Source organism: Choloepus didactylus, assembly GCF_015220235.1.
Source record: "Choloepus didactylus isolate mChoDid1 chromosome 11 unlocalized genomic scaffold, mChoDid1.pri SUPER_11_unloc1, whole genome shotgun sequence".
Classification (NCBI taxonomy): Eukaryota; Metazoa; Chordata; class Mammalia; order Pilosa; family Megalonychidae; genus Choloepus; species Choloepus didactylus.
In genome coordinates, this window is record NW_023637577.1 from 449,630 (window position 1) to 470,146 (window position 20,517).

Consider the following 20,517-nt stretch of genomic DNA (forward strand, 5'->3'; position numbering starts at 1 on the left):
CCCACTGCCCTCCGGGGGCGGGGGAGGGGGCGGGTGCGGAAAGCACGTTCCTTGGCTGAGAATTTATGGCCCTTTGAGTCTGGCCTCCGCCAAGCTTTCGCCAACTTCTCAGTCATTCCAAACTGTTTGTATCCCTTCTGCTTTCAGGCACCCTGCCCTGCCATCGCATTTCCTGTTCTTTCTGCTGGGAATGCCTTCCTGGTAAACTTCTCATCTTTCATGACCCAGTTCTAGAACCAGTATTCATTCTTTCTCCAATTATTTCTTAATCACCTCCTATGTGCTAGGTACTGTTCTAGATGCTGACAAATGTCCCAGGCCTCAGGTAGGTCTAGTGAAGGGTACATGTCCTTGTTTCCACAGGTATAGATAAATATCTGGAAGGGTACACCCCTTGGGAGGGGAATGGCAGAGGATTTTTGTTGTTGTACATATTTCTGTACTGTTTATATGTTTTGCAAGCATATTATTATTTTAATAATAAAATAGCTAATTAAAAAATATGACATGGAAAACGTATCATAGCACCAAATTCTAAATAAGTTCATTCTTTCAAAAGGAGTTTCTTAAAATAAAGGTGTAACCAACCATTTCACCCTGTGACCTTTAGCAGGGGTTATTAATTCAAATGCCTAAAGGCATCAGGCAGGTGCTGTAAAAATTAGGGGCCTGGTGGAGACAAGCTTATACAAGGAGGCATTTGTTGAGGGGCAGCGCCACTCATCTCCAGCCCATTGTTCTCCTGGGAATGTGGGTCTAATGTGGTTAGATCTTCCGATTTTTTTTCTTTTTTCAGGAGAAGCCAGAAACCTGGATTTTTAATGTGAATTTTAGTCTCCCAGTTTAAAAATATTGGTAATTAAATCATTTGCTTAATAACATTAGCAGTAAGACAGGGCTCTCTCATCCGCCGCAGGCCACCCCTTTTCCATCTCTGGTCCATGGCTCACTTTTCCCCAGAACTTTAATGGATGCTTCTCGCTGGGCTGTGCACTTGGATTATTTGGATCTGAATAGGTCCCAACCGTCGCTGGGGCCCCAGGATAGGATCCGAGTCTGATCCTCCTGCTTCATCCCTACTGGATATTAGGAGTTGGGGGTCGTGAACCCCCTCAAATAATTGGGTGAAGTCTCCAAAGGCGTCGAGCTCAGGCGGATGAAGCCAGAGATCACAAAAGCCTCGCCTAGGGCCTCCCAGCGAGTCCGAGGCGGAGGGGCGGTTGAAACACAGGCCTCTGCCTTCACTTGTGAGCTCTCTTTTCCCACACTGGGAAAGGTAGCTCCAGAGACCCAGTCTGGGACGTACAGCATAAGGCTTTGCGGTCTTCCACTTCCAGCCTGCGCGAGAAGTCCAAAAAAACTACAAGTCCCAAGATGGACCGCTTCACAGACGCCCTTTGCGCTGCTCTGAGACTCTCACCCTTCCTCTGCTCCCTATTGGCTTACAAGCCTAACGTGCTCTTTCATGATTGGTTGCGACTCTTGTCGCTCTTATGAACCCGTTGCGGAGCCTGGTCGACAGGTGCTTCCGAACCTCCAAGGAGATGGAACGACGTTATACCAGGATGGGGGTTGCTGCTCAACCAATAAAGCCACCGCCCCCTCGGCTGCGAGACCTTGCTTTTTAACTTTCAGGCGACGCTAGGGTTGGTGGGCTTCCGGCCGGAGGCCATTAGATGGGACACCCGGAAGGCGGAAGTGCTAGGGCGGAAGTGGCTGAGAGGAGAGGAGAATGGCGGCGGAAGGCTGTACTAGGCTTTGGGGCTGGGGCCGGCGGTGCCCGGGAAGGCCTGGGCTTCCCGGCCCCGGCCCCGGCCCCAACACACCTCTACTTCTTTTTCTGTTGCTGGGGTCAGTGGCCGCTGATATAACTGACGGCAACAGCGAACATCTTAAGCGGGAGCATTCTCTCATCAAACCCTACCAAGGTGAGGTTCGGGGCGGGAATGAGTGAAGGAAGAGGGCGAGGCTGGACAGGGTAGGGGGGTGGGTTGCTCTTTCTCCTGAGCAGAACACCTCTATGGATTGCCTGCCTCTGGCAAGGCCAGTTCTGGCATGACCTTTTACGCGTCTGTTTTTGTGCGTCTCTTTGCCCTCAGGGGTGGGTTCCAGCTCCATGCCCCTCTGGGACTTCCAGGGCAGCACCATGCTCACGAGCCAGTATGTGCGTCTGACCCCTGACGAACGCAGCAAAGAGGGTTCTATCTGGAATCACCAGGTGAGTGGTTCCCAAAGGCTAGGCATACCGTTCAGTAAGCCTCTACTCCCTGCTTCTGCAGCAAGCGAGACCTGAGCCTGGTTTGAAGGCCTTCCCTCTTTTCCCCATCTTGGTTACACCCACCAAGAGTAATAGAGAATCGATGTTCAGTTAATATGTGTTAAGAGCTGGGCTTGACACTTATTCTTTCAAAAGCCATATTAGGTAAGTGATATTATTTCTTTTTTAACTGAGAAGCTGAGGATCAAGAGTTGAAAAAGTGCCTTATCCTAAGTCACCTTATCAGTAAGTAGAGGAACTGGCAGGTTATCAGAATTGAACACTCTCAGTAGGGGGAAGGATGGAATGAACTTGATCTTTATTGGGTATTTTCTGTGTGTTAGACACTGACCTTGACATGCCTTGTTGCATTTGATTCTCAAACAGACTGAAATAAATGGTTATCATGGCTTCTTGCAGAGAACACAACCAGTGAAAGGCATAATACCTAAACTCTGATCTGTTTGATCTCCAAGCCCAGCAGTTTGCTCGCTACACTGGACCCTGTTTCCCTGGACAGTGGGAGAACCCCTTAGAAATATTTGCAGACTCGTATCCCTCCCCAGTGCTTGGTTGAGGTACTTTTCATTAGTGGTATGGAGGGACTGGGCTTTTGGGCAGTTCTGTTTTGACAGTGTTAGTCCCTTAAAAGAGTTTCTGTGATCTCTGCCCCAGAGGTCATGGAGCCTGAGGTGTCACTGACATGTTTTACATGGGCTGTGATCAAGATTGGCTTCAACACAGATTCCACGTTGAGAAAGCCTTGTTCAGGAAAGGGGTGAAAAGGGAGTAACTGTGAGCCAGGTCACAGGTTGGAGAGGAACCTGCCCCTGCCCAGCCTGCCTGATCCCATCCCTTCCCACAGCCTAAGCTGTTGGCCAGTGTCTTAGTGTTCTCCCTCAGCCTACACTCTGTTCCCTTCTGGCTGACTTTCCCACTGAGTTCTGGAAGCCCATGCTGTCCTTGTGTTGCCTCATCTGTCTGTCCCCTCAGCTCCTCCTCTCCTTCCCTGTGCCTTTGCACTGCTGCTAGGGGCACCTGAGGTTACTTTCATCAGCTTTCACTCAGATCCTCAGAGCCTGTGGTCTCCTTTGAAGGGGTAAACATGCATTATGTCTGCACAGTTTGGGCCCTGCTGCCTGTGCCTCTCCAGTCGTTCTCTCTGTTAATTTTGTTCCAGCCTCTCTGGCTGCCTTCTTGTTTTAGGACCTTTGCACTTGTTGTTCTTTCTGTCTGGGACACTGCCTCCTGGCTCTTCATGCCTGCTTGGTTCCTTCTCATCTGTTACGTCTCTGCCACCCACTCAGAGTACTTTTCAGTAACCACTTTTATCTCCCCAGATCACGTTCGATCACATTATTCTGTCTTAGAGGTTTCAGATAATTTTAAAAAATGATAATGTAGCCTTATATTTTCCATGGAAATGAGTTCAGTATAATAAGTTTAAAAAAAAAGGGGGGAGTGTTGGTGGTGGTATAAATAGTGCTGGAATTGCTAGAAATTGGGTTCAGCCACAAGTACCAGATACAGCCAAGACAGTGGCTTAAGTTATAGTTGTAGGTGGCTGGTGGTTGGCATTGTCAGTGGCTTGGAGATGTCACAGGGCTGAGAGTATTCTGCATTTGCTTTCAGAGAATTGTCTTGCCTTCCTGCCTTCCCTCCCTTCCCACCCCCACCCCCCCCATTCAGCTCCAGGGACCTTTCCTATTTGGCCCTGCTGATATTCCCAAAAGACTTGGAGTGCTTCCTATGATTCCAAAAAGAAATTGCCTGGTACTCTTAGAAAGGATTTTCTGCTCAATGTTTTCCCTGAAGCCATCTCTTCCTTCACTGAATTGGAGCGATGCTTGTTGGATTTTTTCTCTTTTTTTGCCCCCCCCTTCCCTCTCTCCTTCTGGGAGAGGCACTAAGTTAGCAAACATTTACTGAGCACCTGCTGTCTTCCGGGCCCAAGATAAGCCAAAGCTCCTGCTGTGTGGTGGGGGTGGCTCCAGAGGAAGGAGTGACATCTGCTAAGGCACAGTTCTAGAGAGAACTAGAACTCCAAGTGCCTGATAGCTGGGGCTCAGAACGCAGGAGGCCCTGTGGGCTTAGTAGGGCCCCATCCAAAGGAGGCCTTATGCAGAAGCTACAGCAGTGATCTTTAAGCTTTTTTCTTTCTTTTTTTGCTGATGTACCATCTGGAATTATATATCCCCTGTACTTTTTAAAAGTTGATATCAAAATTGTCTATCATAAGTTTAAATATTTGCAAAGTAGTTTCTATCATATTTTAAATAATTGGTCCTTATGTACTTTTTAGAATTTGATATCAAATTGTTTATCATAACTAAATATTTGCAAAGGATGTGGTTTCTAGCATATTTTAAATATTTACATTTTAAAATATAAATTTTCAGTACTCATAAATGTGTTCTGTGGAATGTAAATATCACTGCAGTTTGATTTCCAGTATTCCTTTTAAACAATATGAATAAGCTGAAATAGTATATTAGTCCTTTTTTATTGAACCTATTTTCATTTCACTTCCCACCCAGAATTTTATCCTAATGCAATATATTTAATGCTTGAAAATCTCTTATTGATTAGCCTACCATATTTCTCTGCAATTAAAATGAGTGTACAAAAAAAGAAAAAAAAGAAAAAAAAATGAGTGATAATTTAAACTTCTTAAATTTCTTGGGACCTTGAAACTTAGTGTTAATATTGTCTTCTGTATTGTTATTACAATTATTGTTATTCAGTTGATCAAAATAAATGTATTATGCATTACACAGCTTTTGAATACTTATTACAGAAAAATAAAAATGTATTGAAATGTATTTCCTTGAGATTCTCTTCCCACCCCCACCCCAGCTGGATGAATATTGTCAGAATCAGACAGGGGTCAGCACCACTTCCTTTTGTTTTTGTGGCTGTGAATGCCGAAAAACCGTGTTCACTTAAGTAGAAGGTGGTGGAGGGAGTTCTGTTATTAGGAGGGTCACTCAAAAAAAAACCCCAAATCATGTAGCGATCTTTTTTTCAGAACTGTTTAATGATGTATCAGCTGACAGTTGCATTAGATCTGCCTTCAGTCCTGTTGAAAGCTAATGTGGAAACCGCCTGGCTGTAAAACAAGCAAACAGATCTGTTACTGTCAGGTGATTCTGGTTTAGTTGGCCTGGAGTAGGGCCCAGGGTATTGCGATTTCTGAGCTTCCTGGATGAATCTGCTGTGCAGAGCCGGGTCAAGTTCTCCTGGCAAAAGAAGCTTCTGATAGCTCCCAGCCCTACACTCACCTGCTTCAGATCCTGCTTTACATTGTATCACAGTATTTGTTTTCTAATTGGTAGACTTCACAGTGCAGGTGTAAGTAGAGGCTTTCCAGGGCTGGCTGGTCTAGGAGGAAGCAGTTTCCAGTTCTTCAGTCAATATGTGCTCTTTCCTGAAATTGATCCCCTGCAAATATGCGTGAGGGGGAAGGATTGGCTTTCCTTTCCCACCTGCTGCTCAGAGGCCCTCCCCGTCCCAGTTTGGGATCTTACCTTTGTGCACTGTTCATGGGTACATACCACTCCCGGGCACCAGAGAGACCACTGAAACCTGGTATCTGGGCTGACTTTTGTATATGTGATAGATATATATATATATTTAATTTCAAATACATGAGGGCTTTTTTGGTTATCTCTCTTTTTATAAGTTGATATCTAGTTTAATTGGATTATGGCCAAGAAACATACTTTCTGATTTCAGCTTGATTTTGGTTAGTGTTTGTATAATACAACTTTTCCATGTTTTACTTTCTTTTTACTGCTTCATTATATTTAGAATTGTCTCCTATAAACAGTAGATAATGAGTTTTTTTGGGGGGGTTGTTTTTATCCTTTTAATTAAACTTTTAATTTTGAGATAATCGTAGATTCACTTGCAGTTGTAGGAAATAATACAAGGAGATCCCAAGTACCTTTAGGTTTTGTTTTTTAATCCAACATTTAGTCTATTTACAGCTAAAGGAATTACTGATACATTTGGGTTCAATTTCTCTTTTTACTATTTACTTTCTTTTTGTACCTCCTATTCTCTGCTCATTTTTCTCCCTGGTCTTTGCTTCATTTGGGTTGACTGATTTTTTATTCTTACTCTGTTTTTCCTCTTCTGTTAGCTTGAAATGTATATGCTCTTTTTCTATTCTTTTAGTGATTACCCTACAGTTTAAAACATACGTCTATGTTTTATCAAAGCCTAATGGTAATGTGTACTTTGGCCACCTTCCTGGACAATACAAGGATCTTAAAACACTCTAATCCTTTTACCCCATCATTGCTATTTGCTTTAATTCTTTCTGTTTTAAATCACTCAAAACATTAGTATTTTATGCACTCAAATGTTCATTTCTATTTCACCCTCGTGTTTACTGTATTCATTGTTCTTCATTCCTTCCTGAACGTCTGACTTTACATTTGGATCATTTTCCTTTTCCCTAGAAAACAAAGGCAATGTAAGTCTGCTGGTGATGAATTTTTTGTCTGTTTGAAAATGTCTCAATTTCACCCTCAGTCTTGAAAGATACATTTGCTAAGTATAGAATCCTGGGCTGGCTGTTATTTTCTTTCAGCTCCAAATACATCCCTCTATTGTCTTCTTGCTCCCAGTGACTCTGTTGGAAAGTCAGCTCTCAGGCTAATTGTTGCTCCTGAGAAGGCAGTCTGCCCTTTTCTCTCTGGTGGCCTTTAGATTTATCTTGTTTTTCTTTGTTCCTTTGTTTCTGTCTTTCCTTCCATTCTTTTCTTTCTCCTTTTATTTTTCTCTCTTTTTCTTTCATGTGCCTAGGTATGGTTTTCTTTTAATTTCATCTCTTTTGCCTGTAGGACTTTCAGTATCTGTGGCATGATGGCTTTGAATCAGTTTTCATAAATTCTTAGACATCTCTTTATTCCTTTGCCCTATTCTCTTAGGTCTGATTCTGGAACTCCAGTTACACATATCTTAGACTTTCTCACTCCTTCCTCTGTCTCTGACCCATACTTCTCTATCTTGCATTCTTTTGTTCTGCTTCATTCTAGATATTTTTATCTGACCAACCTTAAATCTATCCATTACATTGTTAATTGTAGTTACTGTATTTTTAGTTCTGGGTTTTTTTTTAAGTGCAGTTTTTAAAAAATTTCAGTTCTCTGCCGATTTTTTAATCTTGTCTTTTATCTTCTCCAGCATAGTAAGCTGGTTATTTTAAAGTTTAATATCTGTAGTTCTTGTGGGTGTGTTTTCTTTCTTTTTTATTTTCTGCTCCTTCTGGCTTTTGTTTGTACTCGTTCTTTGTTTTCTGTTTATTTTTTATATAGTAATATATATATATATAACTAAAACTTGTCATTTTAACAATTTTTAAATGTGCAAATCAGTGGCCTTAATTACTTTTACAATTCTTTGCTACCATCACCATCTTCCATTACTAAAACTCTTTTTTCACCCAGAACAGAAGCTCTTCAGCCATTAAGCAGTAACAGCCCATTCTCCCTCCTCGCAGTCCTTGGTAACCTCTGATCTTATGTCGGCTTATGTGACTTAGCATAAAGTTTCCAATTTTTATCGATGTTGTACCATGTATCAGAATTTCATTCCTTTCTATGACTGTATCCTGGTTATTTTTTTATTGTGTGCCAGATATTGTATTTTTTTAACTTTTTATTTTGAAATAGTTTTAGACTTAGTGGGTCATTGCAAAAATAACACAAACTCCATACAAAGAACTCGAGCATATCCCCAGTGTGCTGGTTTGGCTATATTATGTCCCCTGCAAAGCCATGTTTTAATCCAGTCTTGTGGGATATTTGGATTAGTTTGTTTTCATGGAGATGTGAGTCACCCAGTTGTGGGTGAAACACTTTGATTAGATTATCTTCACCAGAGGTGTGTCCCCGCCCATTCAGGGTGGGTCTTGATTAGTTCCCTGGAGTATTTAAGAGTGAAGCTAAGGACCAACACTTGTTGATGCTTAGAGATGCTTGGAGATGTGGACAGAAGGACATTTGGAGGTGGTAAGCTAAGAGATGAAGCCCAGAGTTTGCCTCGGAGAAGCTAAGAGAGGACCCCCAGATACGTAAAGAGAAACACCCTGGGAGAAGAAGCAAGAATGCACAGGAACTGAGAGGGAGGAGTGAAGACAGAAGCCCAGAGACATTTTAGAGAAAGGCATTTTGAAACACAGCTCGGGAACAAAGGACCAGCAGATGCCAGCCACGTGCCTTCCCAGCTGACAGAGGTGTTCCGGACATCATCAGCTGTTCTTCAGTGAAGGTATCCTCTGGTTGATGCCTTAATTTGGACACTTTCATGGCTTGGAACTGTAAATTTGTGACCTAATAAATCCCCTTTATAAAAGTCAATCCGAGGAGGCGGGGCAAGATGGCAGACTGGTGAGCTGTATGTTTTAGTTACTCCTCCAGGAAAGTAGGTAAAAAGCCAGGAACTGCGTGGACTGGACACCACAGAGCAATCTGTCTTTGGGCATACTTCATACAACACTCATGAAAACGTGGAACTGCTGAGATCAGCGAAATCTGTAAGTTTTTGCGGCCAGGGGACCCGCGCCCCTCCCTGCCAGGCTCAGTCCCGGGGGAGGAGGGGCTGTCAGCTCCAGGAAGGAGAAGGGAGAATTGCAGTGGCTGCTCTTATGGGAAACTCATTCTACTGATTCAAACTCCAAACATAGATAGACTGAGACCAGACACCAGAGACTCTGAGAGCAGCCAGCCCAGCAGAGAGGAGACAGGCATAGAAAAAGAACAACACGAAAAACTCCAAAATAAAAGCAGAGGATTTTTGGAGTTCTGGTGAACACAGAAAGGGGAAGGGCGGAGATCAGGCCTTGAGGCGCATATGCAAATCCCCAAGCAAGGCTGATCTCTCTGCCCTGTGCACCTTTCCTTAATGGCCCTGGTTGCTTTGTCTATTAGCATTTCAATAACCCATTAGATCTCTGAGGAGGGCCGTTTTTTTTTTTTTTTTTTTTTTTAAATCCTTTTTGCTTTTTCTAAAACAATTACTCTAAGAAGCTCAATACAGAAAGCTTCAAAGAATTGAAATTTGGGCACATCAAATCAAGAGCAGAACTAAGAGAGCTCTGAGACAAAAGGCAATAATCCAGCGGCTGAGAAAATTCACTAAACAACACAACTTCCCAAGAAAAGGGGGGTGTCCGCTCACAGCCACCATCCTGGTGGACAGGAAACACTCCTGCCCATCGCCAGCCCCATAGCCCAGAGCTGCCCCAGACAACCCAGTGTGACGGAAGTGCTTCAAATAACAGGCACACACCACAAAACTGGGCGTGGACATTAGCCTTGCCTGCAACCTCAGCTGAATGTCCCAGAGCTGGGAAGGGGGAGCAGTGTGAATTAGCAGAGCCCCATTCAGCCATCATTTGAGCAGACTGGGAGCCTCCCAACACAGCCCAGCAGCCCAGAACTGCCCTGGGGGGACGGCACTCACCTGTGACATAGCACAGTCATCCCTCAACAGAGGACCCGGGGTGCACAGCCTGGAAGAGGGGCCCACTTGCAAGTCTCAGGAGCCATACGCCAATACCAAAGACTTGTGGGTCAGTGGCAGAGACAAACTGTGGCAGGACTGAACTGAAGGATTAGACTATTGCAGTAGCTTTAAAACTCTAGGATCATCAGGGAGATTTGACTGTTAGGGCCACCCCCCCTCCCCGACTGCCCAGAAACACGCCCCGCATACAGGGCAGGCAACACCAACTACACACGCAAGCTTGGTACACCAATTGGGCCCCACAAGACTCACTCCCCCACTCACCAAAAAGGCTAAGCAGGGGAGATCTGGCTTGTGGAGAACAGGTGGCTCGTGGACGCCACCTGCTGGTTAGTTAGAGAAAGTGTACTCCACGAAGCTGTAGATCTGATAAATTAGAGATAAGGACTTCAACTGGTCTACAAACCCTAAAAGAACCCTATCAAGTTCAGCAAATGCCACGAGGCCAAAAACAACAGAAAATTATAAAGCATATGAAAAAACCAGACGATATGGATAACCCAAGCCCAAGCACCCAAATCAAAAGACCAGAAGAGACACACCTAGAGCAGCTACTCAAAGAACTAAAGATGAACAATGAGACCATAGTACGGGATATGAAGGAAATCAAGAAGACCCTAGAAGAGCATAAAGAAGACATTGCAAGACTAAATAAAAAAATGGATGATCTTATGGAAATTAAAGAAACTGTTGACCAAATTAAAAAGATTCTGGACACTCATAGTACAAGACTAGAGGAAGTTGAACAACGAATCAGTGACCTGGAAGATGACAGAATGGAAAATGAAAGCATAAAAGAAAGAATGGGGAAAAAAATTGAAAAACTCGAAATGGACCTCAGGGATATGATAGATAATATGAAACGTCCGAATATAAGACTCATTGGTGTCCCAGAAGGGGAAGAAAAGGGTAAAGGTCTAGGAAGAGTATTCAAAGAAATTGTTGGGGAAAACTTCCCAAATCTTCTAAACAACATAAATACACAAATCATAAATGCTCAGCGAACTCCAAATAGAATAAATCCAAAAAAACCCACTCCGAGACATATACTGATCACACTGTCAAACATAGAAGAGAAGGAGCAAGTTCTGAAAGCAGCAAGAGAAAAGCAATTCACCACATACAAAGGAAACAGCATAAGACTAAGTAGTGACTGCTCAGCAGCCACCATGGAGGCGAGAAGGCAGTGGCACGATATATTTAAAATTCTGAGTGAGAGGAATTTCCAGCCAAGAATACTTTATCCAGCAAAGCTCTCCTTCAAATTTGAGGGAGAGCTTAAATTTTTCACAGACAAAGAAATGCTGAGAGAATTTGCTAACAAGAGACCTGCCCTACTGGAGATACTAAAGGGAGCCCTACAGACAGAGAAACAAAGACAGGACAGAGAGACTTGGAGAAAGGTTCAGTACTAAAGAGATTCGGTATGGGTACAATAAAGGATATTAATAGAGAGAGGGAAAAATATGGCAAACATAATCCAAAGGATAAGATGGCCGATTCAAGAAATGCCTTCACGGTTTTAACGTTGAATGTAAATGGATTAAACTCCCCAATTAAAAGATATAGATTCGCAGAATGGATCAAAAAAAATGAACCATCAATATGTTGCATACAAGAGACTCATCTTAGACACAGGGACACAAAGAAACTGAAAGTGAAAGGATGGAAAAAAATATTTCATGCAAGCTACAGCCAAAAGAAAGCAGGTGTAGCAATATTAATCTCAGATAAAATAGACTTCAAATGCAGGGATGTTTTGAGAGACAAAGAAGGCCACTACATACTAATAAAAGGGGCAATTCAGCAAGAAGAAATAACAATCGTAAATGTCTATGCACCCAATCAAGGTGCCACAAAATACATGAGAGAAACATTGGCAAAACTAAAGGAAGCAATTGATGTTTCCACAATAATTGTGGGAGACTTCAACACATCACTCTCTCCTATAGATAGATCAACCAGACAGAAGACCAATAAGGAAATAGAAAACCTAAACAATCTGATAAATGAATTAGATTTAACAGACATCTACAGGACATTACATCCCAAATCACCAGGATACACATACTTTTCTAGTGCTCACGGAACTTTCTCCAGAATAGATCATATGCTGGGACATAAAACAAGCCTCAATAAATTTGAAAAGATTGAAATTATTCAAAGCACATTCTCTGACCACAATGGAATACAATTAGAAGTCAATAACCATCAGAGACTTAGAAAATTCACAAATACCTGGAGGTTAAACAACACACTCCTAAACAATCAGTGGGTTAAAGAAGAAATAGCAAGAGAAATTGCTAAATATATAGAGACGAATGAAAATGAGAACACAACATACCAAAACCTGTGGGATGCAGCAAAAGCAGTGCTAAGGGGGAAATTTATAGCACTAAACGCATATATTAAAAAGGAAGAAAGAGCCAAAATCAAAGAACTAATGGATCAACTGAAGAAGCTAGAAAATGAACAGCAAACCAATCCTAAACCAAGTACAAGAAAAGAAATAACAAGGATTAAAGCAGAAATAAATGACATAGAGAACAAAAAAACAATAGAAAGGATAAATATCACCAAAAGTTGGTTCTTGGAGAAGATCAACAAGATTGACAAGCCCCTAGCTAGACTGACAAAATCAAAAAGAGAGAAGACCCATATAAACAAAATAATGAATGAAAAAGGTGACATAACTGCAGATCCTGAAGAAATTAAAAAAATTATAAGAGGATATTATGAACAACTGTATGGCAACAAACTGGATAATGTAGAAGAAATGGACAATTTCCTGGAAACATATGAACAACCTAGACTGACCAGAGAAGAAATAGAAGACCTCAACCAACCCATCACAAGCAAAGAGATCCAATCAGTCATCAAAAATCTTCCCACAAATAAATGCCCAGGGCCAGATGGCTTCACAGGGGAATTCTACCAAACTTTCCAGAAAGAACTGACACCAATCTTACTCAAACTCTTTCAAAACATTGAAAAAAAATGGAACACTACCTAACTCATTTTATGAAGCTAACATCAATCTAATACCAAAACCAGGCAAAGATGCTACAAAAAAGGAAAACTACCGGCCAATCTCCCTAATGAATATAGATGCAAAAATCCTCAACAAAATACTTGCAAATCGAATCCAAAGACACATTAAAAAAATCATACACCATGACCAAGTGGGGTTCATTCCAGGCATGCAAGGATGGTTCAACATAAGAAAAACAATCAATGTATTACAACACATTAAAAACTCGAAAGGGAAAAATCAATTGATCATCTCAATAGATGCTGAAAAAGCATTTGACAAAATCCAACATCCCTTTTTGATAAAAACACTTCAAAAGGTAGGAATTGAAGGAAACTTCCTCAACATGATAAAGAGCATATATGAAAAACCCACAGCCAGCATAGTACTCAATGGTGAGAGACTGAAAGCCTTCCCTCTAAGATCAGGAACAAGACAAGGATGCCCGCTGTCACCACTGTTATTCAACATTGTGCTGGAAGTGCTAGCCAGGGCAATCCGGCAAGACAAAGAAATAAAAGGCATCCAAATTGGAAAAGAAGAAGTAAAACTGTCATTGTTTGCAGATGATATGATCTTATATCTAGAAAACCCTGAGAAATCGACGATACAGCTACTAGAGCTAATAAACAAATTTAGCAAAGTAGCGGGATACAAGATTAATGCACATAAGTCAGTAATGTTTCTATATGCTAGAAATGAACAAACTGAAGAGACACTCAAGAAAAAGATACCATTTTCAATAGCAACTAAAAAAATCAAGTACCTAGGAATCAACTTAACCAAAGATGTAAAAGACCTATACAAAGAAAACTACATAACTCTACTAAAAGAAATACAAGGGGACCTTAAAAGATGGAAAAATATTCCATGTTCATGGATAGGAAGGCTAAATGTCATTAAGATGTCAATTCTACCCAAACTCATCTACAGATTCAATGCAATCCCAATCAAAATTCCAACAACCTACTTTGCAGACTTGGAAAAGCTAGTTATCAAATTTATTTGGAAAGGGAAGATGCCTCGAATTGCTAAAGACACTCTAAAAAAGAAAAACGAAGTGGGAGGACTTACACTCCCTGACTTTGAAGCTTATTATAAAGCCACAGTTGCCAAAACAGCATGGTACTGGCACAAAGATAGACATATAGATCAATGGAATCGAATTGAGAATTCAGAGATAGACCCTCAGCTCTATGGCCGACTGATCTTTGATAAGGCCCCTAAAGTCACCGAACTGAGCCATAATGGTCTTTTCAACAAATGGGGCTGGGAGAGTTGGATATCCATATCCAAAAGAATGAAAGAGGACCCCTACCTCACCCCCTACACAAAAATTAACTCAAAATGGACCAAAGATCTCAATATAAAAGAAAGTACCATAAAACTCCTAGAAGATAATGTAGGAAAACATCTTCAAGACCTTGTATTAGGAGGCCACTTCCTAGACTTTACACCCAAAGCACAAGCAACAAAAGAGAAAATAGATAAATGGGAACTCCTCAAGCTTAGAAGTTTCTGCACCTCAAAGGAATTTCTCAAAAAGGTAAAGAGGCAGCCAACTCAATGGGAAAAAATTTTGGAAACCATGTATCTGACAAAAGACTGATATCTTGCATATACAAAGAAATCCTACAACTCAATGACAATAGTACAGACAGCCCAATTATAAAATGGGCAAAAGATATGAAAAGACAGTTCTCTGAAGAGGAAATACAAATGGCCAAGAAACACATGAAAAAATGTTCAGCTTCACTAGCTATTAGAGAGATGCAAATTAAGACCACAATGAGATACCATCTAACACCGGTTAGAATGGCTGCCATTAAACAAACAGGAAACTACAAATGCTGGAGGGGATGTGGAGAAATTGGAACTCTTATTCATTGTTGGTGGGACTGTATAATGGTTCAGCCACTCTGGAAGTCAGTCTGGCAGTTCCTTAGAAAACTAGATATAGAGCTACCATTCGATCCAGCGATTGCACTTCTCGGTATATACCCGGAAGATCGGAAAGCAGTGACACGAACAGATATCTGCACACCAATGTTCATAGCAGCATTATTCACAATTGCCAAGAGATGGAAACAACCCAAATGTCCTTCAACAGATGAGTGGATAAATAAAATGTGGTATATACACACGATGGAATACTACGCGGCAGTAAGAAGGAACGATCTGGTGAAACATATGACAACATGGATGAACCTTGAAGACATAATGCTGAGCGAAATAAGCCAGGCACAAAAAGAGAAATATTATATGCTACCACTAATGTGAACTTTGAAAAATGTAAAACAAATGGTTTATAATGTAGAATGTAGGGGAACTAGCAGTAGAGAGCAATTAAGGAAGGGGGAACAATAATCCAAGAAGAACAGATAAGCTATTTAACGTTCTGGGGATGCCCAGAAATGACTATGGTCTGTTAATTTCTGATGGATGTAGTAGGAACAAGTTCACTGAAATGTTGCTATATTATGTAACTTTCTTGGGGTAAAGTAGGAACATGTTGGAAGTTAAGCAGTTATCTTAGGTTAGTTGTCTTTTTCTTACTCCCTTGCTATGGTCTCTTTGAAATGTTTTTTTATTGTATGTTTGTTTTCTTTTTAACTTTTTTTTCATACAGTTGATTTGAAAAAAGAAGGGAAAGTTAAAAAAAAAAAAAAGAAAGAAAAAAGACAAACAAGGAAAAAAAAAAAAAGATGTAGTGCCCCCTTGAGGAGCCTGTGGAGAATGCAGGGGTATTCGCCTACCCCACCTCCATGGTTGCTAACATGACCACAGACATAGGGGACTGGTGGTTTGATGGGTTGAGCCCTCTACCATAAGTTTTACCCTTGGGAAGACGGCTGCTGCAAAGGAGAGGCTAGGCCTCCCTGTATTTGTGCCTAAGAGTCTCCTCCTGAATGCCTCTTTGTTGTTCAGATGTGGCCCTCTCTCTCTGGCTAAGCCAACTTGAAAGGTGAAATCACTGCCCTCCCCCCTACGTGGGATCAGACACCCAGGGAAGTGAATCTCCCTGGCAACGTGGAATATGACTCCCGGGGAGGAATGTAGACCCGGCATCGTGGGATGGAGAACATCTTCTTGACCAAAAGGGGGATGTGAAAGGAGATGAAATAAGCTTCAGTGGCAGAGAGATTCCAAAACGAGCCGAGAGATCACTCTGGTGGGCACTCTTACGCACACTTTAGACAACCTTTTTTAGGTTCTAAAGAATTGGGGTAGCTGGTGGTGGATACCTGAAACTATTAAACTACAACCCAGAACCCATGAATCTCGAAGACAGTTGTATAAAAATGTAGCTTATGAGGGGTGACAGTGGGATTGGGAATGCCATAAGGACCAAACTCCACTTTGTCTAGTTTATGGATGGATGTGTAGAAAAGTAGGGGAAGCAAACAAACAGACAAAGGTACGTAGTGTTCTTTTTTACTTCAATTGCTCTTTTTCACTCTAATTATTATTCTTGTTATTTTTGTGTGTGTGCTAATGAAGGTGTCAGGGATTGATTTAGGTGATGAATGTACAACTATGTAATGGTACAATTTGTTTTGTATGACTGCGTGGTATGTGAATATATCTCAATAAAATGATGATTAAAAAAAAAAAAAAAAAGTCAATCCATTTCTGGTGTTTTGCATAATAGCAGCTCTAACAAACTGGAACACCCAGATACTCAGATTCACCAATTTTAACATTTTGCTACCTTTGCTGTATCATTCTATCTCAGTCTATCTATTTTCTGAACATTTTAGAGCAGGTTGCACACATCATGCTCCTTGAAAACATAGTACTTCCATGTACGTTTCCTATAAACAAAGATAGTCATGTAATCACATTAAATGCAGTTAGCAAATTTAAGAAATTTAACACTGACAAAAAGTTTACACTCTAGATTCCAATTTTTTCTTAGGTTCTAATAATGTCTTTTTGAGTCTTTTTTCCTCTGTTCTTCCATCCCATCCAGTATCATGTATTGCATTTAACTGTCATTATATCTTTATTTTTCTTTTTGTTTATTTAAATTGTGGAGACATACATACAACATAAATCTTTTCACCTCAACGTTTCCCGAGCTTACCATTCATTAGGAGTAAACACACTCAACAATGTTGCAGTAGCCACACCACCATCTATTACTAGAACTTTCCCTTCACCCCAAATAGAAATCCTGCACTCATTTTGCATTAATTCCCCATTGCCCCTCCCCCCACCTCCACCCCCGGTAACGTGTACTCTACTTTCTCTGTAAGTTTGCTTATTTTCCGATATTTTCTATGTGGTTACTATGGGGCTTAAATTTAACATCCTAAATCTATAACAGTCTTGTTTGCTTTGATAACAACTTAGCAACCTCAATACCATACATAAACTATGTTCTTATACCCCTCTGGCGGCCCATCTTTATGTAGTTCTTGTCACAAATCACATATTTATACATTATCAGTCTCAAACTATTGTTTAATCATTACATTTTATGCATTTGCCTTTTAGATCCTGTAGGAAGTAAAAAGTGGAGTGACAGAGAAAAATACATTAGTTCTGGTATTTATATTTACCCATGTCATTATTTTTACCAGAGATTTTTATTTCACATAGCTTCCGTCAATTGGCTAGTGTACTCCATTTTCAACCTGCAGAATCTTTGGCATTTCTTAGGGCCAGTGTAGTGGTGATGAACTTCCTTAGCTTTTGTTTATCTGGGAACGTCTTAATCCCTTCCTCACGTGTGTGTGTGTGTGTGTGTGTGTGTGTGTGTGTGTGTGTGTTTGATGGTTTAGCATCCACTTTATTGTGCTTTTTTTTTTGTAATAAACAAGCAAAGCACACATCTTCCCAACATTCATGGTAATGCAGTGACAAAGGTCTCCAAAGAAAATAACTAGAAATTCCATTAAATACTGGTGTAATTAAGAATAACTGCTATTAAAAAAAAGAGTAACTGCTATAATAAAACATAACATTATACATTATTTTTCTAATGAGCTCTAGTTTGAGAAATTAAACAGCAAAAATTGATCTTCTTAAGCTCTAACTCATGGCAAAGCTGGTAGTTCCTTGAAATCTGGGAAATGCATTAGCAAAACCACAGATACATACTATCCCTCACCAAAATCCCAGAGAAAACGTTTTATTAACTTGAGGGAATAAGACTGAATACTGGTGAGGATGCGACTTGCTGAAGCCTAAAGTCATCTGGGAAGCTCACCCTAGGAATGAAGAGAACCAGTGTACTGATGGCACGTAAGAAATCAACTTTGCATTGGGCGGACAGCATATTTTATTAAATGGCTTTGAATAAAAAAGTGAAATGCTTCATTGTGTGTTCTGATTTGTTAATGCTGCCATTTTGCAAAACACCAGAAATGGACTGGCTTTTTTAAAGGGGGTTTATTTGGTTACAGAGTTAACAGTCTTAAGGCCATAAAGTGTCCAAGGTAAGGCATCAACAATCGGGTACCTTCACTGGAGGATGACCAGTGGCATTTGGGAAACCTCTGTTAACCGGGAAGACGTGGCCGGTGTCTGCTCTGGAGTTCTGGTTTCAAAATGGCTTTCTCCCAGGACGTTCCTCTCTAGGCTGCAGCTCCTCTTCAAAGTGTCACTCTCAGTTGCTCAGAGGTCCTTCTGCCTGAATTCTTTATACTACTCCAGTGATCAGATTAACACCCACCCTCAATGGGCGGGGTAACACCTCCATGGAAATTATCCAATCAAACGTTTCACTCACAGTTGATTGAGTCACATCTCCCTAGAAACAATCAAAGGATTCCAATCTAATCAACACTAATATGTCTGCCCCCACAAGACTACATCAAAGAATATGGCGTTTTGGGGGACGTAATGCGTCCAAATCAGCACATTGTGTTTTCTCAGAAACAAATCAAAAGATAACAGAGTCCTACATAATTTTGAGAGACAAAGTGGATGCTGAGTGACTAGAGGCCACCCCAGGTGCGGAATTTTAGAAAGTTAATCCTTGGAGTAAATGGCACCATGCTCTGTCAGCAGATACAAAGGAATGATGCTCTGAAGAGGAGGTAGGGAACACTCTGTGATTAGCCAGTGGACAGATGAGGGTACCAGCTTAAGGTGGGATCTTTAATTCTATGGTTTATCTTCCACTGCTCATGCCTCAGTCTTCATAAATGGTAATTTCAGTAACTCGAAGTCCTCTCTCAATGGAATGTCAGGAGGAGGCCTTGGGGAGCATATATATTCTCATTCTGTTCTTGAATGTATTTGGAGACTTTGTTCAGAACCTTCTCATGATGAGTTTCCATGCATCAGAAGATGGTATATGCTGTTAAACAAGCCAAACAGCCTTCAAGATACAATTGGCCCCCAAGCTTCTCTGCTTCTGTGTAAAGGTTATTTAATGTTCACACTGTTTCTTCAAACTGCTGTCTATCAATCCGGTTCTCCAGCCCTGCGGGGAACTTGGTCTGGAACTGGCTGCATGTGCCACTGCTGTTGTCTTGCTGAATGAACACCTTCCCAGACACCGGCACCTGCTGTGGCCTCATGGCGAGGACAGGACTGGCCACACTGGGGGTTCAGGGGGACACCAACCAGGGATCAGATCCCCAGCCTTAACCTAGGACTCCACCCTCCAGGTCCTTGGGCCCATCCATCACCCAGAGCAACCCAAGGCATCTCCCTCCCTGCTCCCCCTCACCCACGCTGTCACGGCCTGTCTTTTGCTATTGCCCCTGACCAAGCCCAAGCCCAAGCTTCCCAAAGCCCAGTTCGGCCCGGGCCACCCCCCCCCCCCCACTTTTGAAAGACAGTTTTGCCAGATATAGAATTCTTAGTTGGTATTTTTTTATTTTCAGCACTTTAAATATGTCTTTCCACAGCCTTCTTGCTTCCATGGTTTCCAGTGAGAAACTGGCACTTAATCTTATTGAAGCTCCCTTGCAACTTTCAGAATTCTCTATCTTTGGCGTTCGACAGTTTGCTTATAATGTGCCATGGTTTGGATCTATACAGGTTTATCCTGTTTGGAATTCATCAAGCATCTTGGATGTGTATACGCTTGTCCTTTGTTAAAGCGGGGAAGTTTTCAGCCTTTTTTTTTTTTTTTTTTTTTTGAATATTCTCTCTGTCCCTTTCTCTTTTCTCCCGTGAATCCGCAATGCCTGTATTGACTTACTTGATAGTGTATCGCAGGTTCCTCTGGCTCTGTTCACATTTATTCATTCCTTCTGCCCCTCAGCCTGGATGATTTCAGTTGTCTTACCTTTAAGTTTTTACTGATTCTTTCTTCTGCCAGTTCCAATCTGCTGTTGAACCCCTCTAGGGAATTTTTAATTTCTGTTACTGGGATCTTCAGCTTTGTTTAGTTCCTTTTCATAGTTTCCATCTCTCTAGTGATAGTCTCTTCATGTTCACTGTTGTTTTCCTGATTTACCTTAGTTCTTTGTCCATGTTTTCTTTTTGCTCTGAGCATAATTAGGATTTTTTACAAGTCTTTGTCTGGTATGTCCCAGGTCTGATCCTCCTCATTGATGGTTTCCAGTGCTTCACTCTTCTCCTTTGCCTGGGCCATCACTTCCTGTGTGTGTGTGTGTGTGTGTGTGTGTGTGTGTGTGTGTGTGTGTGTGTTTAAATGTTTTGTAACCTTTTGTTGACATCTGGACATTTTGATATTTTCATATGTTATCTCTGGAATTTAGATTCTGAA

The 20,517-nt window shown here is 41.4% G+C and overlaps 1 protein-coding gene and 1 pseudogene across 1 annotated transcript in view; one reads left to right on the forward strand and one right to left on the reverse strand.

Moving 5' to 3' along the window:
• The first annotated feature begins 1,536 nt into the window (after window positions 1-1,536).
• The window catches only part of LMAN2 (lectin, mannose binding 2), a 28,883-nt gene continuing 9,902 nt past the window's right edge, over window positions 1,537-20,517 (forward strand). Inside the window, exons 1-2 of the mRNA XM_037823110.1 lie at window positions 1,537-1,928; window positions 2,100-2,218. Of these exons, the coding sequence (XP_037679038.1) occupies window positions 1,733-1,928; window positions 2,100-2,218 (315 nt within the window). The 5' untranslated portion in view covers window positions 1,537-1,732. The remainder of the gene's footprint in view (window positions 1,929-2,099; window positions 2,219-20,517) is intronic.
• LOC119524442 lies at window positions 18,960-19,357 on the reverse strand (annotated as a pseudogene).